Raw genomic sequence first — 20800 nt, forward strand, 5'->3', positions numbered from 1 at the left:
ATAATGTACATCATACAGAGTACCTAAGTAGAGGCATGTAATAATTAATATTTTGTTCATGAAACTTACCTGACAGATATATATATAGCTGTATTCTCCGAAGTCCGACAGAATTTCAAAACTCGCGGCACACGCAGTGGGCGGCCAGGTGGTAGTACCCATTCCCGCCGCTGGGAGGCAGATATCAGGAACCATTCCCATTTTCTATTCATATTTTTTCTGTCGCCGGTCGGTAAACATCTGTTTACAGACCTCCGCCTAGGATTTTTGGATTTGACTCGTTCTAAGTATCTGGATTGACTTTTGGTTATTGACTCTGGATTGTTGGATTGGCATACGCGATAGTGGACTGTTTTTTTATTTTGGATTGGCTTTTCTGTGAACGTGATGTCTGGATCAAGTTCAGTGAGCTTCAGAGTGTGTGTGAAGAGTGATTGCAAGGTGAGGCTACCAAAATCATCGGTAGATCCCCACACAGTATGTATGGGGTGTAGGGGGCATGTTTGTTTGTTGGATGATCGATGCATTGAATGCAAAAGTTTGACTGATGATGGATGGAAGGTGTATGAGTCCTATCGGCGTAAGTTGGAACGCGATAGGATCAGGAGGGCTTCCTCCAAGAGCGGTTCTACGAAAGGTAAGGGAAGTAACATTTCACCTATATTAATACCAGTAGAATTTGCTTCACCTAATCCTGTGTTGTTGCCTGAGGGCCCTGATTCTGTGTCTGGAGAAGGTAATGCCCTTTCTCTGATTCTAGAGTCGTTACGCACTCTAGAGTCCAAAGTGTTGGCCCTAGAAAACGGCTCAAGTAAAGTGTGTGATCGTGCCCCTAGTGTTGTGGAGGGGGCGTCAGATCGGCCCCATAATGCCTCTAGGCCTAGACCTCTATCGGACTCCCAGGACTCAGGGAGTGGGTATGTCGAAAGCCGCAAGAGGGTTACGGGGGCTCCCCACCGATATCTGGCGTCCCTTCGGCAGGACCTGTCGTTAGTTCCCAGGCTGCCAAGGAGCGTGCTCAGGCTCGCATCCTTAAGGACTGTTTTTCGTCCTCCGAGGCGCCTTCCCCGCGCAAGGGGTGGAGCGCTCGGAGAGACTCGCGTCCGTTGAAAAGGACTTTTCCGAGGGAGGACGCTTCACGTCCCCTCTCTCCGTTATTGTTGCGGTCTTCTCCTGCGTCGTATGACGTGTTTCCTCCACAGAAGAGAGGTAGGACGTCGTCTGAGGACGACGCTGAGAAGCGCTTCTCTCGCGCTTCGGAGAGGCAGGTTGCTGTACCTGTGAGAAGGAAGGAGGTGTCCCCTCGCCCCTCGTCTTCTCGCAGGTTCAGCCCTTCACCTCCTCTTGTTTCTTCACCAACGAAGAATATTCTTGTGTCTCTTCAAGACCAATTGTCAGCTTTAATGGCTCAGAAGACTCGCCCAGCAGCAGTCGAGCCTAAGCGTAGGAAGGACGCCAGACTGCCTGTCAAGAGGACGAGGCAGTCCCCTTCTCCGTCTCCTCGTTCGTCTCTGTCTCCGCTTGCTTCTCCTTCGGAGCTTCCTCGTTCTCGTTCTACGGGTAGGAAGTCTCGTGGACAGGACGCTTTTCTTCCCTCTCGACGTCCTGATCAGCCCGCGCGTCAGGACGCCTTGGAGGACGCTTTTGAGGACGCTCGTCGGGACGTTTTGCTAGACGCTTTGCCTATTGAGAAGGCTTTCGAGAGCGCCCAGAAGGACGCTTTGAAAGCGAAAGCTAGACGCTTTAGCGGAAAGCGTAAGGACGCTCCTCTAGAGCGAGTAAGAGTAGCCTCTCTTGACGCTCAGCGCGGTCAAGACGCTCTTCGTTCTTCGAGCTCTAAGGATCGACAGAAGGTCGGTCGCTTTGAAGAAGCTGCTACACGTAATCCTCGAAAGCCTTTGTTGAAGGCTAGACCCGTTGGGCGCACGCCCTCTCCAGAGGTGCAATCTCCTTTGCCTCTTAGGGAGGAAGGAGAGCTTAGTAGTCCGGCGGACTCAGTTGAGGAGGAACAGCCTTCGGTTTCGTCTGTGTCTGATTACAAAGTGCTGGTTCGACTGTTACGCTCTTCTTTTGGAGAGAAGTTCCAGCCTGCAGCTCCCAAGTCTCCACCCTCTCAGTTTTCGTCATCTAAGTCTTGCAAGGTTCCGGAGTTTGTGGAAATGAAAACTTCTTTGTCCACTAAGAGGGCGTTTAAGAAGTTGCAAGATTGGATGGAACGTCGGAAGGATCAGGGCAAGTCGACTTTCGCCCTTCCTCCTTCAAGACTCAGTGGGAAAGGCGGCATCTGGTACGAGACCAAAGGAGAAGTAGGAGTTAAGATCCCGTCGTCTTCCCAAGGGGACTTTGCTAGTCTGGTCGATGCTCAGAAGAGGTCCCTTTTATCGACTGCTAAGATTTCGTGGACGCCAACGGAGATTGATCATCACATGAAAGGTCTGTTAAGGACTCTTGAGGTCTTTAACTTTCTAGACTGGTGCTTGGGAGTCCTGGATCTTCAATCTAGGATGGGCCTGGACTCGTTACTCGTTAAAAGTCTGGGGGAGCTGTCCAATGTGTTATCCTGCATGGACAAGGCCGTCAGGGATGGTTCGGAAGAGTTAGTGTCTCATTTCGGCACTGCTTTTCTCAAGAAGAGAGCGCTTTTCTGCAACTTTACGGCTAGGTCTGTTTCTACAACGCAGAAGCGGAGCTTCTCTTTGCGCCTCTTTCGAGCCATCTCACCCCCAGGCTATGGTAAAGGACCTGGCAGTGAGCCTACAGGAGAAGGCTACCCAGGACCTCTTGGCCCAATCTTCAAGACGTCCCGCAGTCCTACCACGTCGTCTTTTGGACGACCACCTAGGAAGGTTAAACCCTTTCGTGGCGCTCCTCCCTCGAGAGCTGCTCCTCGAGGGAGAGGGCTTGCAAGAGGAAGAGGTTCCTTCAAGCCTAAATCCTCTAAGTGAGAATCAAGTCCTTCAGATGCCGGTCGGAGCCAGGCTAAAGTTCTTTGCGGGGGCATGGAGAGAGAGAGATACAGATGCGTGGTCCCTCAAGATAGTGGAACAGGGTTACAAGATCCCCTTTTTGGACCCTCCTCCTCTATCCACAACTCCCAGAGATCTTTCCCCTTCATATCAAGGGGAGAAACGTCAGATTCTTTTCGATCTTTTAGATCAAATGATCAAGAAAAGAGCGGTGGAACAGGTCTTAGACCTGGGGTCACCAGGATATTACAACAGACTTTTCCTGGTACCAAAGCAGTCGTCGGGGTGGCGTCCAGTCTTGGACGTAAGCAGGCTGAATCTTTTCATAGAAAGAAAAAATTCTAGATGGAAACGGCCTCAGTCGGTTCTAGGAGCCTTAAGACCGGGCGACTGGGATGGTGTCCTTGGACCTACAGGACGCATACTTTCACGTTCCTATCCACCCTCTTTCAAGAAAGTTTCTGAGGTTTGTGTTAAAGGACAAAGTTTGGCAATTCCGAGCCCTTTGTTTCGGATTAAGCACGGCTCCGATGGTATTTACCATGCTCATGAAGAACGTAGCGAGATGGTTACATTCTGCAGGGATAAGAGTGTCCCTGTATCTCGACGATTGGCTTATCAGAGCATCGTCAGAAGAGAGGTGTCTGAAGGACCTTCACTTCACGTTAGCCTTGGCGAGGTCCCTGGGACTTCTGGTCAACCTCGAAAAATGTCGGATCATTTGACCCCAACACAGTCCATCGTGTATCTGGGGATTCAGATGGATTCAGTGGCTTTTCGAGCGTTTCCGTCCCAGGAACGACAGCTGCAAGGCTTAGAGAGAGTTTGCGGCCTTCCTGGGGAAGGAAGCTTGCTCGGCGAGGGAGTGGATGAGTCTGCTGGGGATCCATTTCCTCGCTGGAAAAGTTTGTTTTTTCCCTGGGAAGACTACACCTCAGGCCTCTCCAGTTTTTCTTGGCAGAAGAATGGAGAGTCAAAGAAGATCTGGATGCGACCTTTATGATCACCAAATCGGTGAAGAACCATCTAAGATGGTGGTTAGATCCTCGGAAGTTTCGAGAGGGGTTGTCCCTAAAGCTTCTGAGCCCCGACCTAGTGTTGTTTTCCGACGCCTCGGTGTCGGGATGCGGAGCAACACTAGGAGGGGAAGAAGTGTCAGGCGCCTGGAGGGAGGAACAGGTGTCCTGGCACATCAATGTGAAGGAACTAGCGGCGGTTTTCCTGGCGCTACAGTTCTTCCAGCAAAAGGTTGCAGAAAAAGTTGTCCAAGTCAACTCGGACAACACCACGGCCCTTGCGTACCTAAAGAATCAGGGAGGTACACACTCCCGTCTTCTATTTTACTTAGCGAGGGAGATTCTGCTGTGGGCAGATGCGAGGCGAATCAGGATCCTGACGAGATTTATCGCAGGAGTCCCAGAACGTCAGAGCAGACCATTCTCAGCCGACAGATCAGATCCTGCCGACGGAATGGACGCTGCACCAGGACGTCTGTCGAGAACTATGGAGACTGTGGGGACGTCCTTTAGTCGACCTATTTGCGACGTCGAGGACGAAGAGGTTGCCTCTTTATTGCTCCCCTGTGTTGAATCCGGGAGCAGTCGCTATAGACGCTCTGCTCTGGGACTGGACGAACCTGGACCTGTATGCCTTCCCGCCATTCAAGATCATGGGGGAAGTAGTAAGGAAGTTCGCGGCATCGGAGGGGACGAGGTTGACCCTGATCGCCCCGATGTGGCCCGCGAAGGAATGGTTCACGGAGGTAATGTCCTTCCTCATAGACTTTCCGAGGACGTTGCCCTGGAGGAAAGATCTACTCAGACAGCCCCACTTCGCAAGATATCACCGAAACCTCTCCGCTCTGGGTCTGACTGCGTTTAGACTATCGAAAAGTTGGCCAGAGCGAGAGGTTTTTCTAAAGCAGCTGCGAAAGTGATCGCCAACGCAAGGAGGACTTCCTCGAGAGCTGTTTACCAGTCGAAGTGGGCTTCCTTCAGGGCATGGTGTAGAAAGGAGGGAATTTCCTCTTCCACTACCTCTGTGAGCCAGATAGCCGATTTCCTGCTATTTTTAAGGAATGTGCAGAAGCTGGCAGTCCCGACCATCAAGGGATATAAGAGTATGCTGTCAGCAGTCTTCCGACACAGAGGCCTAGACCTTACTGACAACAGAGATCTTCACGATCTCTTGAGATCGTTTGAGACTACCAAGATACCTCAGGCGAGGCCTCCTTCTTGGAACTTAGATTTAGTCCTTAGACTGTTGATGTCGAGTCCTTTCGAGCCTCTCCATGCAGCGTCTCTTAGGAACTTGACGAAGAAGGCTCTTTTCCTAACTGCTCTGGCGACGGCGAAGAGAGTTAGCGAAATTCAAGCCATTTGTAAGCGGGTGGGCTTCAAAGGTGACAATGCTGTCTGCTCTTTGAGTCCCACTTTCTTAGCAAAAAATGAAAACCCGTCTAACCCTTGGCCAAGGAGCTTTGAAATTAAGGGTATGACAAGCCTTGTGGGCCAAGAACCTGAGAGAGCCCTGTGCCCTGTCAGGGCTCTAAAGTTTTATGTTCACAAGACAAAGGAGGTACGAGGTCCCTCAGATAATCTGTGGTGTTCGGTTAAACGACCCGATATACCATTATCCAAGAATGCTTTGGCGTTCTTTCTGAGGGACGTGATTAAAGAGGCTCATTCGTCTTACCAGAAGACCGATTTGAGCCTCTTGCGAGTGAAAGCTCACGAGGTCAGAGCTGTCGCAACCTCGCTTGCCTTCCAAAGGAACATGTCGATCAAGGACATCCTTGACGCCACCTTTTGGAGGAGCAATTCAGTATTCGCCTCACACTACTTGAGAGATGTGAGAACGATATACGAGGACTGTTGTTCTCTTGGGCCATACGTTTCTGCAGACACAGTCTTGGGGGCTGAAGGTAGCTCTCTCCCTATCCCTTAGTTAGGTTTAGGTTAGTTTTTAGTTGTTGTGTTTTTTGGTTGTGGTGAGTCTTTGGTGAAGACCTCCCATCTCTTAGCTTAGTGTTCAGGGGGTCTTGGATAGTTGGTCAGGTGGTGGTCAGTTGCTTCGTTGCCCTCATATGTATGGCTCGATGTTCTTGTCACGTTGAGGTCACGTCCCCGTTGACAGAGCATCCAGAGCGCACCAGCACTACAGGTCTCCACCTGGCTGGCAACTCTGATTAAGCACAAGCAGGCTTAAGTGACAGTAATCACAGAGTCTACTTTGCTAACAGGTGAGGAACCAAGGTGTACATCATCTACTTAATTTAAGTTTCCTACAAATCCTATTCTGTCTCTTCCCACCATCCGAAGGTGGGATTCAGCTATATATATATCTGTCAGGTAAGTTTCATGAACAAAATGTTATTGTTATAATACAATTAAGTTTGTTCATACTTACCTGGCCGATATATATAATTAAGTGCCCACCCACCTCCCCTCAGGAGACAGTGGCACTGATAAAATATGAATAGAAAATGGGAATGGTTCCTGATATCCGCCTCCCAGTGGCGGGAATGGGTACTACCACCTGGCCGCCCACTGCGTGTGCCGCGAGTTTTGAAATTCTGTCGGACTTCGGAGAATACAGCTATATATATATCTGCCAGGTAAGTATGAACAAACTTAATTGTATTATAACAATAACATGTTTTAGAATATAGGAATGTAGATATCTTAAGAATTTAATTAGATGCCTTCTGAAGAATATATAAGCATACTACTATACACTTTTAAATGAATATATAACCCAGCTGTTAAGCATATAACTGGTAATGAACCTTATCACTCAAATTGATCAGTACTTGGATTGCAAATATATATGTTTAATAACTACTAGTATGATTTGGAGAATGAACAATACAAAATCCATTACATTTTGCCCAGTACAGTTGACTCCCACTGTTCGCAGAATCATGTATTTGAAAATTTCTCAATGGACCTTATGTACCCAATATTCCCAGGAAATTAGCGCATTTGCTGTATTTTTCTTTGAGAAATATATATCCAAAAATTACTGAATTTTCTTATCAATTTCATGATTAAAAGCACTTTTTGTGGTAAAAAAATATTGAAATAACCAGGTACTATAAGCCTTTTTAGTAGGGTTTTCTTGAGTTTGAACTAACAAAATACGTAGACAGTTTTAACCAATTTGAGAGGGGTTCTAAGTATGGCCAGATTCTAGCTATTCACCGGTTGGGGGGGAGGGGTTGTGGGGCTCTCTTACACATTCCCCATGAAGACGGCGGGTTCACTGTAGTGCCGAACCCTTTTAACTAACAGTTGCGTGAATAAGATAATATTGGCATTGGAGTATTTGAACAACAGTTTGAGGAATAACCAGTGCTGTAAATGTGATGGTTAATGGAATAACACAACTTTTGTGTGTAGGTTATAACACATGTTATCAATCTTATTCTTTTAGTGGGTGGGTGTACACCCTACTTATTTCTTTAACTGTAATTTTCTATGTTTCAGATTGTACAATATTGACCTTTTTCACAGAGGAGGTGGGGAAATAAGATTACTATAAGCCTTAATTGGCCAATGATTGGTGAGGGAGTAACACATAATGTCTCATTTTATCTCACGATTGCAGAAATAACACACCATCTTAGTCCCCTGGCAGTTGGGAAGTAACAGTGTAAATCTTGTCCCCATCAATTGGGGGAGATGTGCAATATGAATCTCTTTCTTACTGGTTCAAGGAATAACTTGTATGTAATAGTAAATAATTTTCCATGGATAGTTTGGAAAATATCACAAACTGGAAATATTTTTTTTACTATTCATGAGGTGCACTGTAGACATTACTTAAGGTTCTTAGCAGCATCCCTTCGGCCCCTAGGTGCACCCCCCCCTCTTTACATTCCTTTTTCTGTCGGTACCTCTGTTCATATTCTCTTTCTTCCATCTTCCTTTCCACCCTCTCCTAGCACTTGAGTCGTAGTGCAACTGCGAAGTTTTCCTCCTGTTACACCTTTCAAACCTTTTTACTGCGAATTTCCATTTCAGCGCTGAATGACCTCATAGGTCCCAGCACTTGGTGTTTGGTCCAAATCCTATATTTTTTGTGTAAAATGAGTTAAGGGAATAACATAAAATCATATTACTTTAACTATTTAAAGAATAATTTACATTATAAATACTATTCCTGACCAATTGTGGGATTAACATATTGACAAAACTATTTCCCACTGGTTAGCTAAAAGAAACTTTTCCCAGTGGTTGGGCAAGTAGTTCATTGTAAATCTTATACCCAATGATTTGCAACTGTTGTTATCATTGGCGACTGTTGTTTCTTAGTGGTTAGGTAAATTGCACACTCAAAATTTTTCTCCCCAAAGGCTGGGTAACAACACAAACTACATATAATTCTTATGCTGCCACTTCTTTGGATGTACCTGGAACTCTTAGGTACACCATTGTCCTAGCCTCTATCTCTTTGGATAGTGTTGTGGAGATTTCATTTGCTTTGACAGCATTGCAAGCTACCTCTGTATGTATGAAAGCTTCTAATAAGACTAGTAACACTAAGAGATGACATTTCTGTGGGAGTCTAGTAACACTAAGAGGTGACACTGCACTGTGGGAGTCATGCACAAGACCACCCTTCGGTAGGATAATAATGACTCAACTGCTGTTAAGAAGACTGTTGATCATACAATTCCTTGTAATGCGAGAAAAGAAAGGAGGAATATATAAGTAGATTGGCAGTGTGACTGTGAGATATAAGGTCAAGCTATGATTGGAGGAGTGATTAAAGTGTGTCATTTAACATTATCAGAAGTTAATGTCTTGTTTATATCGTACTGTAGATCTTCATCATTCACTAATTGGGATATATGAAAATTACTAGTATTTGTGTAGTCTTGAAAAGGATAGACAACTTTGGGCTAAATAAATGTCAATGAGCTCTTAAATATTATATGTATTGGTTTCTGTTACTGTTTGTAGTGTTTGTAAAGTGATGTTAGTACTTTGTTTTTATACTGCTGGATTGTACTGCTTTATGTATGGCTAACATAAATTATTATGTCCTTGAATTTTATAGATGGAAAGTGAAAAATTATTTGTTCATAACCACTTTCAATATACAGTACATACTATTTTGTTCATGAAACTTACCTGACAGATATATATATAGCTGTATTCTCTGAAGTCTGACAGAATTTCAAAATTCGCGGGGCACGCAGTGGGCGGCCAGGTGGTAGTACCCATTCCCGCCGCTGGGAGGCGGATATCAGGAACCATTCCCATTTTCTATTCATATTTTTTCTGTCGCCGGTCGGTAAACAACTGTTTACAGACCTCCTCCTAGGATTTTGAAACCTTCTAACCTCCTGTAGGATTTATTTTGCCTAACCCTGTGGTATGGCTTTCGGGCCTAGAAGAAGTGTCTGCTAGAGGATTACATCAAGTATCTTAGAGAAAAGTGCTCGCTCTCCAATCAGTGTTGTGAAGTGTAGTGCCCCTTGTGTTGTGGAGGGGGCGTCAGATCGGCCCCATAATGCCTCTAGGCCTGGACCTTTGTCGGACTCCCAGGACTCAGGGAGAGGGCATGTCGAAAGCTGCAAGAGGGTTACGGGGGCTCCCCACCGATCTGGCGTCCCTTCGGCAGGACCTGTTGACGCTTCCCAGGCTGCTAAAGATCGTGCATGTGCACGAATCTTGAAGGATTGCTTCTCGTCCTCCGAGGCGTCCTCCCCGCGCAAGGGTTGGAGCACTCGGAAGGACTCGCGCCCTCTAAGAAGCTATAGAGAAGAGGACGCTTCACGTCCTCTCTCTCGTCAGGATGGGAACGTCAGATCGGCCCCCATAACGCCTCTAGCCTAGACCTCTGTCGGACTCCCAGCCAGGAAACCAGGGAGAGGGCATGTCAAAAGCCGAAGGAGGGTTACGGGTTTTTCATGCTGATCTGGCTTCCTTTCGGCAGGTCCTGTTGTCGCTTCCCAGGCTGCCGAAGATCGAGCACGTGCACGAATCTTGAAGGTTTGCTTCTCGTCCTCCGAGGCGTCCTCCCCACACAGGGATTGGAGCTCTCGGAAGGACTCGCGCCCTCTTAAGAAGCTTTAGAGAAGAGGACGCTTCACGTCCTCTCTCTCGTCACGAGAGGATGAAAGAGTCCTGTGCCCTGTCAGGGCTCTCAAATTTTATTTACATAAACGAAGGAAGTAAGAGGTCCTTCGGGTAATTTATGGTGCTCAGGAAGAGACCACATCTACCCTTTTCGAAGAATGCACTGGCTCTTTTCCTAAGGGACATTATTAAGGAGGCTCATTCATCTTGCCAGAAGAGTGATTTGAGCCTCCTGCGAGTGAACGCTCATGAAGTTAGACCTGTTTCAACCTCGCTAGCATTCCAAAAGAATATGGTAATCAAGGACATTCTTGATTCCACCTTTTGGAGGAGCAACTCAGTATTCGTCTCCTCTCCTCATGGCGCTCCGTATATGTTATGTAACGTTCGCTTTACTTCGAAAAAGGATGTTGTTCAAGCTGATAAGTTTGACGTCCGGCAAGCTGCTTTGCACAGTCAAACAACTTATGTCTCTGGTTCGGCATAAGAAGGGCAATTTAGACGTGAGGAAGCTTTTGGAGGTGCTCGACGTCCTACAAGTAGAGACGTTCTCCAGGACGCTCGGCAAGCACCTGGCGAGGGTGTCTTTCGGACGCTCGGCGTTCCTTTGCTGAGTGCGTTTCTGGAGATGTTCTTTTGCATTACTAAGACGCAAGTTGTCGCACAGGCGGCCACTGTCTTTGTAAGAAGGTATGAAGGTCGTTAAGGCCCGTCTTGAAGACGAAAGCCGTACGTCTTCCTTTAGTGTTCACACACTTCAGGAGCAGCGTGCGGCTATCCATGGAGACTCGCATGAGGACGTCCCTTGAAAATATTCAACGTCCTACGCAAAACGCGGTACGTCATAACATTGAGATGTTGGCAAGGGCGCTCGCCAGGACGCCTCTTGGCGGGCCTTGCATGCATCAGGGCGCTCAACGAGATCCTCTCTGAAATGTCGTTCAGAACACTTGGTGTTCTCTGCACAGACACGCTCGCAGCTAAGCAGGACGTTTTTTGAGGACGCTCAGCAGGACGCTTATGAGGACTCGGCAGAAGCGTATGAGGACGCTTTTGTGGACATTCGCCAGGACGCTTCGGTGGAAGCTCGGCAGGACGCTTTGCGAGAGAAAAAGACTTGTAGACGGCGTCTTATTGCTGTTCAGGACGTTTCTTGGGACGCTTGACGCTTTCTAAACGCTCGTCAAGAGGAGGTTTTTCAGGACTCTCCACAGGACATTCCTTTACAGAAATTTTTAAAAAAGGATTCGGAGTTAGTGGAGAGACACACCCGAATTTTTTCTTCGATCCCTCCTGCCTCTTCATCGATTTCTCTGAGAATCGGGAAGATTATATACTTGGATTCCTGGGTGACTTTTGGTCATGTTAAAGGGTTTTCCCCTATTAGCAAAGTGCTAATTGTTTTGTCTAGTAAGGACGTTTTCCCCATTGTCAAGATACTTAACGTTTTGTCTTTTAAGTGGGGGACCCTCTATAAATGGGTAGTTCTCATTGACATAGATTTTAACGTTTTTATCTTTAAGCGGATAAACTCTCATTAACAAATTTCGGAAGAGCTCTCATTCATTTTCAGAGGCTCATCCGGGGAGTAAGAAAAAGACTTGTAGACTAGATCCAGGAAGTCTTATGTCCAATATCATAAGAACATTGAACGGTCCTTTTCGATCCTCGGTTCTCACTTGATGGTCTCTATTCGAATATTACTCCCTTCTCTTGGCAAAGAGTCTTGGCAAAGAGTCAAGGAGTTCTTTTAAAAAGTCTCATTCATTAGAACGTGGACAGTCGTTTTCCTTTCTTTCTCTTTTTCTCGTCGAGGAAAGATGTAGTAGAGAATTTGATGTTCAAATTACTACAATACTTACGTAGTTTATCTTTGCGTCATTTTGCTAACGCATGGGTCAAGTCATATACGCATATCGTATTTACCTCTACGGATAGAAGCCGAAAGAACTGTTGTTCTAATGTATTTAATTGACACTCCCTTCAACCTTCCAAGAGTTTTCGGAGTAAGAACAACTCTTAAGGTATTGTTACGACAACACCAACTCAGCTTCTGTATTTAGCGAATTCTGTTTCGTTTAAATATGCCTGCTTGAGAGTTTCCTTTTGCTCGACAAAATTATACCTATTCCTTCGTAAAGGGAGTAGCTGGCAACTCAGGCAGATAGTGCGAGACGATGAATGAACAAGGCTGCTGTTACTGTGATCTACGCAGTACCGGCTAGCTCTGTGACATGCGCGGGGTTGGTTACGTCTCTCTCCCCTGTGGGATGCTGACTAGCCGTCTCTCTGCCCTACAATCATGGATTTTAGCCTCGGGTTGAGGAAATTTCTAGTAATCATGAATGAGCATGCCTTCCGTTTATTTAGAAAATTTCAACAAGATATCTCTTATACCTGTTCGGTGCGGTTTTACCGCACTGTAACAGAATTCTGTACGAGTCTACCGCGGCATAGCACTATAATAATGCTCTCCTGCTTATGCAAAGCGCAGCCTTATTTAGGGAAGGAAGCAGGCTGAGTGAGGGAATGGATGAGTTTGCTGGGGACCATTTCCTCGCTGGAGAAGCTTGTTTTCCCTGAATAAACAGCAATTCAGACCTCTACAGTTTTTCCTCACGGAGAAATTGGAATAACATCAAAGATCTAGTAATAATTCTAATTTTCTCTCAACGGCTTGAGGATCACCTCAGGTGATAGCGAGAGGGTACCAGACATCCGAACAGAGGAACAGATGTCCGAGCACATTGTCTGAAAGAATTGGAAGCCAATTTGGTCGGCTCTCCAGTTCCTCGAAGAGTGAGTTTTGATCGAGTGGTCCAAATCATCTCGGATAATTTCTCAGCTCTCTCATAGCTCAAGAAGAGAGAGTTGGTTATGGGCTTCGGCACGGAACGTAACGATCCTCAAGAGGTTCGTTAAACTAGTGCACGTCCGTGTGGGTCTTCTCGGTCGAAGGCAGCAACTACTGACGTCTGAGTAATCCTCACTTAGAAGTATGTCGTAAGTTGAGGAGAGACTGAGGGCATCCTTTCGTTAAGTTTTCGTAATATTGAAGACGAAGGAGTTTCCTCTTAAGTTGTTCCCTTATTCATGATCCTAGAGGATTAGCATTAGTCGCCACCATGTTGGCCTTTAAGAGGTTGGATTCACAGAGGTCATGTAATTCAGAGAGAATTGTCCAAAGACCCTTCCCGAGAGAATCGGTGTAATCTAACATCGTCACTTAGTGAAGTATCTAATATCTCTCCTCTCTGAGTCTGAAGGCGTTCAGACTATCGAGAAGCGATAAGATCTTCAAGATTAATGGCAGTCTCTTGGCCAAGGCAAAGCAGTGCTGCCTATTTTCAGTGTTCAATCGGAGGGGGCCGTTTCTGGAGATAGTGAAGGGAAAATGACTGTTCCTCCACCTCGACCTCTGTGAATTTCTTTATGGTTCTATCTTTCCGTCTGAAGTATGAGATAAGCTAGAAGTCCTAACAATTGTTGAATATGCAAATATGTTGTTGACGGCCTCTAGGCTCAGAGATTCGGTTCTGTCAAACAACAAAGCTTCACGATCTTTGAGGTCTGTGGAGATTTTGAAATTCTCTGGATCGAAGGTTCCGGCATGGAACTTAGACGTAGTCTGAGTTTCTGATGCCAAGAGCATTTCGAACCTATCCTTTCTGCGAACTTAATACACGTGACCAGAAAGGCTAACATTCTAACCGCTCTAGCCACGGCAAAGAGGGTTAGTGAGGTTTTAAGCCATCATCAGAGGTTTTGGCTTTAAAGGACATAATGCGGTCTGTCCTCTAAGCCTTCCGTTCTTGGTAAGAACGAAAACCTGTCTAACCCTTGACCCGAAGGCTTGGAGACCAAGGGTATGGCACAAATTATTGGGCAAGGGCATTAGAGAGTCCTGTGCCCTGTCGGGTCTCTCAAGTTTTATCTTGATAAAACTATAGAAAGTCGAGGTCAACGGACAATCTGTGGTGTTCCGTAAAAAGACCAGACTGGTTCATGTCCAAGAACACCCTGGGATTATAGTCAAGGAGTTCTTTTAAGAAAGTCTCATTCATTATGTTTGCATAAAGATTTGAGATTTTTTCTTAATATGAATGCTCAAGAGGTGAGGGCGCGGCCTCGGAAGCATTTCAACAGAGCATGACACTCAGTAACATCCTGAGTGCCACGCTTTAGCGAAGCAACTCTGTGTTTGCTTCACACTCCCAACGGGATGTGAAGACGACATTTGAGATCTGTAAGTCGCTAGGACCATACATATCCGTAGATATATTTTTGGGGGCAGGAAGCAACACGAATCCTATCCTATAGAAAAAGGATAGGTGTGCTTTTAACTTTGAAGGGTTGGTCGCTTGAGGCGCGTTCCTTTTCTTTAGCCTAGAAGTTATGGAACTAACTTTGATAGGTTAGGTCAGGTGGTGGTTTTAGCTTCGTTGCCCTCAGAAGTATGGTCATATGGTCTAGTCACATTGTGGTCACGCCCCCGTTGACAGATCATCTAGAGCGCACCAGCATTACAGGTCTCTACCTCGCTGGCAACTCTAGTAAAGCAGAAGCAGACTTTGGTGACAGTAATCACGAAGTCGGCTATGCTAACAGGTGAGGAACCAAGATGTATATCATCTACTTAATTTAGTTTCCTAAAAATCCTATTCTGTCCTTCACCCACCATCCGAAGGTGGGATTCAGCTATATATATCTGTCAGGTAAGTTTCATGAACAAAATGTTATTGTTATAATACAATTAAGTTTGTTCATACTTACCTGGCAGATATATATAATTAAAGTGCCCACCCACCTCCCCTCAGGAGACAGTGGCACTGATAAAATATGAATAGAAAATGGGAATGGTTCCTGATATCCGCCTCCCAGCGGCGGGAATGGGTACTACCACCTGGCCGCCCACTGCGTGTGCCGCGAATTTTGAAATTCTGTCGGACTTCAGAGAATACAGCTATATATATATCTGCCAGGTAAGTATGAACAAACTTAATTGTATTATAACAATAACATATTTTGCACATTTCTTTTCTTTAGGGTCACCTGAAGTTGGTCCTGATGGAAAGCCAATAGTTGATGAGTTTTCAGAAATGCCAGTTATACAACAGTACCTCTTGCGTACTTGGAAAGGAATGAATGACATGAACAGGATGATTCAAGAACCATCACGTGATAAATTGCTTCCAGATCCTGTTAAACCCCCCTACATCCAACCTCCGTACACTTTGGTTCTTGAATTAAGGGATGTTTTGGTTCACCCTGAATGGACTGTAAGTAGATTTTAAAGTTTATCTGACTTAAGTAGTTTCCATAGTATTCTTGTTGGTTTACAGATTGAGATGAGACCTATAATTGCTGGATTAAATTCAAGAATGGTTATTTTGGTTATAGAAAAATGTGTACTGTACTGTGCATATCAGAAAGTGTTCATGGTAATTGCAAACCTGTTGTTACATATAACTAGGCATTTTATGTAGGAAGGTCAAACGTAAATCTAAAATAAGTAAAAAAAAATTTCCCAATCTCATCTGTCAAATGTTGGTTTTTTTTGCTTTGACTCCATACAAAATATGAATATGCTTTGTAGACTTTGCTTTTACCATTTTCATCTTGTAAAGAGTTCCCTTATTCATAATGTCATTAATACATAGTGGTTTGAGTTATTCACTGTTTACCAAGGTCCAGAGGGAAAGAGTTGAAGTAGAAAATTCTAGGAATTGATGGTCCATATTTTTTACTGCCTTATTTACAGTAATAATGCCCCAAATTGTAAGAGTAGCAATGCTAATAGTCCTGTTAAGCCCAAGACAGAACATTTCATGAGTAGATTTCCAGAGTGCTCAGCAAGAATGAATCTTTGATTAATGAAGTGAAGTAGAAGATAGATTTCATGGTACTAATTTTGTTTAACCTCAGGCTGCAAACATTAACTCTACTTTGCATCATCAGCAGAGGTTTTTTTTTTTTTATCAAGATGGATTATGTGAGGTACTCTGTAAGTCTTAGTTTTTAGTATTTGCAGTGGAAGAAAATTATGGTGGTTCCATAGAACACTAGTGAATATGTATAGGAGAACTAATATTGTTTGTGGAAGAAATATTAAGAAGGAAAGCTCGTGTTTTTTGGATTATGCATTCCTAGGGTGAATGAGTCTGGAAGAATCATTCACTTCTTTTGGTGTATGATATAAATAGAGCATGGATACCAGTTAATGACATTGTGTCATGACAAGAGACTGTAAGCATTAATTAGGAATTTCTAGTAAAAGCAAAGTGGAAAGGGAAACAAAACCGTTCAGAGATACCAAAATTCTGAACAGGGTACATATGCTAACAAAACCGTTCAGACATACCAAAATTCTGAACAGGGTACATATGCTAACAAAGAATCTGCTACTACATCTCTGGCTATCAAGATATCTTAAGCAAATTTTTAATTGTGACAAAAGAGGACTGTTTGATAAGAAGTTACTTAACAGGAACAAAGTTTTAAAGCATTGAAGGATAGACTAACATTGGTACTATACAACAATGTGGATGTGCTTACGATAAAGCCTGTCACTTACCAACTGATGAATTCATGTTCTTTCAAAAACAACCAACCACTACACAAAATCTCTGTTATTCCATGAATGGTTACACCAAGCTGCATTTTCAAAATGAAAAATTATTTGGAGAAGGATGGGTTCCTTTTAAGGTTTAATTAACAACTGACAGTGCACTTGGCCATCCTTCCTCATGCGACCATCATCATATTTATGTGCCTTGCTTTTTCCATCTTTCAAGATTGTGATACTTATGATCCTCGTGGTATTTTATCACATTACTCCATTGACACCATGGTGGTTATGGTCAGTTCACCATTTTACTTATGAAGTTTTAAGGGTAATTTTTATTCTTCTTAGGACTCTTAATATGGGGAAATGCTGGACTACTGACCTGGCCTAAGGTAGGGCTTCACTTTATTGGAATAGTTTATATTTTGTTCATGAAACTTACCTGACAGATATATATATAGCTGTATTTCTGACGTCCGACAGAATTTCAAAATTCGCGGCACACGTAGTGGGGCGGTCAGGTGGTAGTACCCATTCCCGCCGCTGGGCGGCGGATATCAGGAACCATTCCCATTTTCTATTCATATTTTTTCTGTCGCCGGTGCTGCAAACATCTGTTTACAGTACCTCCGTCTAGGATTTTTTCATATATCTCGCATAATATTATCTGGATTGACTTTTGGTATCGACTTCTGGATTGTTGGATTGGCACGCGTAATAGTGGATTGGTTTTTGATTTTGGATTGGCTTTTCTGGATTCAGTATGTCTGGATCAAGTTCGGGAAGTCTACCAACAGAATGGACCTTGCACCAGGAAGTCTGTCAAAAGTTATGGAAATTGTGGGGACGTCCTCTAGTAGACCTGTTCGCTACATCAAGGACGAAGAGGCTTCCTCTGTATTGCTCCCCGGTTATGGACCCAGGGGCAATTGCAGTGGACGCGTTGCTCTGGGACTGGACAGACCTGGATCTTTACGCCTTTCCCCATTCAAGATCATGGGGGACGTAATGAGAAAGTTCGCAGCGTCAGAAGGGACAAGGTTGACTCTGATTGCCCCAATGTGGCCAGCAAGAGAGTGGTTCACAGAGGTCATGACGTTCCTTGTGGACTTCCCAAGAACGTTGCCCTGGAGGAGAGATCTACTCAGACAGCCTCACTTCAAAAGGTTTCACCAAAACCTCTCCGCTCTGGCCCTGACTGCGTTCAGACTATCGAAAAGCTGGCCAGAGCGAGAGGCTTTTCAAAGGCAGCTGCGAGAGCAATCGCTAATGCTCGAAGAGCCTCTTCAAGAGCTGTCTACCAGTCTAAGTGGTCCTCCTTCAGGGCATGGTGCAAGAAGGAAGGAATTTCCTCTTCCACGACCTCTGTGAATCAGATAGCAGATTTCTTACTCTATCTAAGAAATGTGCAAAAATTGGCAGTTCCTACGATCAAGGGTTATAGGAGTATGTTGTCTGCCGTTTTTCGCCACAGAGGAATGGACCTCTCCGACAATAAGGATCTGCACGATCTCTTAAGGTCGTTTGAAACCACCAAAATTCCACAAGCAAGACCGCCCTCATGGAATTTAGATGTGGTGTTGAAACATCTGATGCTAAGTCCCTTTGAGCCTCTCCATGAAGCTTCTCTAAGGGACTTAACGAGGAAAACGCTTTTCCTAGCTTCTCTGGCGACGGCGAAGAGAGTTAGTGAAATCCAAGCGTTCAGTAGCCTAGTGGGTTTCAAGGGAGACAGCGCTGTCTGCTCGTTGAACCCTTCTTTCTTGGCTAAGAACGAGAACCCGTCTAATCCTTGGCCAAAGAGCTTTGAAATCAAAGGAATATCGAGTCTCGTGGGTCAAGAACCAGAGAGAGCCCTGTGCCCTGTCAGGGCTCTCAAGTTCTATGTGAATAGGACTAGAGAGATAAGAGGTCCCTCAGGTAATCTCTGGTGCTCGGTGAAGAGACCGGATTTGCCGTTGTCGAAGAATGCTGTTGCTTTCTTCTTGAGGGACGTCATTAAAGAGGCTCATTCATCTTGCCAGAAGACTGATATGAGCCTCTTTAAAGTGAAAAGCTCACGAGGTCAGAGCCGTAGCTACCTCTCTTGCCTTCCAAAGGAACATGTCTATCAGAGATATTCTTGATAGCACCTTCTGGAGGAGCAATTCCGTATTCGCCTCACATTACCTCCGGGATGTGAGAACGATTTACGAGAACTGTAGTTCTTTGGGACCTTACATTTCGGCAGACACAGTTTTGGGGGCTGAAGGTAGCTCTCTCCCTATCCCTTAGCTTAGTTAGGTTAGTTTATTGTGTTTTTGGTTGATGGTGAGATCTTCTGTGAAAATCTCCCATTCCATAGTGTTAATATCAGGGGTTTTTTGCGTTAGTTGGTCAGGTGGTGGTCGGTTGCTGTGTTACTGCCATATGTTTGCCTAGATGGTCTTGTCGCATTGTGGTCACGTCCCCGTTGACAGAGCATCCAGAGAGCACCAGCACTACAGGTCAAAACCTGGCTGGCAACTCTGATAAAGCATAAGCAGGCTTTAGCTGACAGTAATCACATAGTCTACTTTGCTATCAGGTAAGGAACCAATAAGTTAATCTTTTATTTTAATTTAAATTTCCTAAAAAATCCTAGTCTGTCTCTACCCACCATCCGAAGGTGTGATTCAGCTATATATATATCTGTCAGGTAAGTTTCATGAACAAAATGTTATTGTTATAATACAATTAAGTTTGTTCATACTTACCTGGCAGATATATATACTTAGAGTGCCCACCCTCCTCCCCTCAGGAGACAAGGGCCATGAATAAATATGAATAGAAAATGGGAATGGTTCCTGATATCCGCCGCCCAGCGGCGGGAATGGGTACTACCACCTGACCACCCCACTACGTGTGCCGCGAATTTTGAAATTCTGTCGGACGTCAGAAATACAGCTATATATATATCTGCCAGGTAAGTATGAACAAACTTAATTGTATTATAACAATAACATTTTCCACCTTGTTTTCTAGTGGGTGCTTTTATCCTATTTCCTTCTGTAGGATTTTATGCATTCTGTATCTTCAGCTAGGTGAGGCTTCAAATGAACCTGATGACTTAGTAGGGCAACTTATCTTGGTGAGAAGAATACAAACTTATCAAAGAGAGTGACCCATGCATCTTGTCTTTTGTCTTAAAAATAAGCAGTCACATTGTTAACTAGTGTTCACCAGGTGGTTAGCAAAAGTAAAACAATAGTTTTGTACTATTAAATATGAATACAGTAATTTCAAATTACCATTTGTACAATTTGAGATATGAACAATTATTTTCATAATTTTTATTGTTCTCTGAGAAAATTACAGCCAACATGTCTTTCCTTGACATGTAAGGTGATGGATGTGTAAGACTTACTAAGTTATACTGGATGAAAAGCCAAGTAATTTTTGTATTACATTGTGTACAGTATAAGAGTAGTTCTAGTTTCTTTATGCAGAAAGCACACATTACATCTATTCATGTGCTGACGGGAGCTGGATTTTTGTAGTTTATAAACATCCTGATTGTTGTACCTTTAAGATACAAGGTAAATATTTTTTATATTGACATCATTCCTTATATCACAGATTTGATAAACTATTTGATTGAATACACAGTACATCTTCCATATACTTTAACATGAAGTGATATTTTCTTTCGTGAGTCCCCAATATTGCTGATTGATTCATTTTCTTTAAAATGTACAATGGGGACAGCAGAGGAAGACATCACTTCAGATTTCTTGTTAAATATGGGAGAGAAATATTGAGGAATATGTCTGTCACAACAGTTCATATTATTTGAGGTGAATCTTACCTACTGTTAAAGGCCCCATACACTTAACGATTGTCTGAACAACTCTCTGTGTCGTTCGTAAAAACATTGTGTATGGGCTTTTCTGAATGCAAAAGTGGGCGGAGCTTCGTGTCTGAACAATCTCAGTGTCTTATGTCTGTTATACACAGGTCGTTCAATGTATGCCTTTGTCTGCCGATATAAAGCTATGGCGCACGTCTGTTCTAGAGAGGATGCCACGTCTTCCTGAGACAAAATATTTGTTCAGACTGAAATCGGTGCAGAGATCGTTCATACTGTGAATAGTGTGTGCGTTTGTCGATAACGACAATCGTTCATACAATCATTCAGTGTATGGGGGCCTTTAGAGTTTAGC

General features: G+C 44.3%; 1 protein-coding gene across 2 annotated transcripts in view; it reads left to right on the forward strand.

The window, feature by feature from the left end:
- Positions 1-20800, forward strand: part of LOC135211166 (mitochondrial import inner membrane translocase subunit TIM50-C-like) — a 49226-nt gene that overhangs the window by 2861 nt on the left and 25565 nt on the right. For both annotated transcript variants that reach the window (XM_064244355.1, XM_064244354.1), the window contains exon 2: positions 15101-15333. In XM_064244355.1, the coding sequence (XP_064100425.1) occupies positions 15154-15333 (180 nt within the window). In that variant the 5' untranslated portion in view covers positions 15101-15153. The remainder of the gene's footprint in view (positions 1-15100; positions 15334-20800) is intronic.

Source organism: Macrobrachium nipponense, chromosome 4 (genome assembly GCF_015104395.2).
Source record: "Macrobrachium nipponense isolate FS-2020 chromosome 4, ASM1510439v2, whole genome shotgun sequence".
NCBI classification, from domain to species: domain Eukaryota; kingdom Metazoa; phylum Arthropoda; class Malacostraca; order Decapoda; family Palaemonidae; genus Macrobrachium; species Macrobrachium nipponense.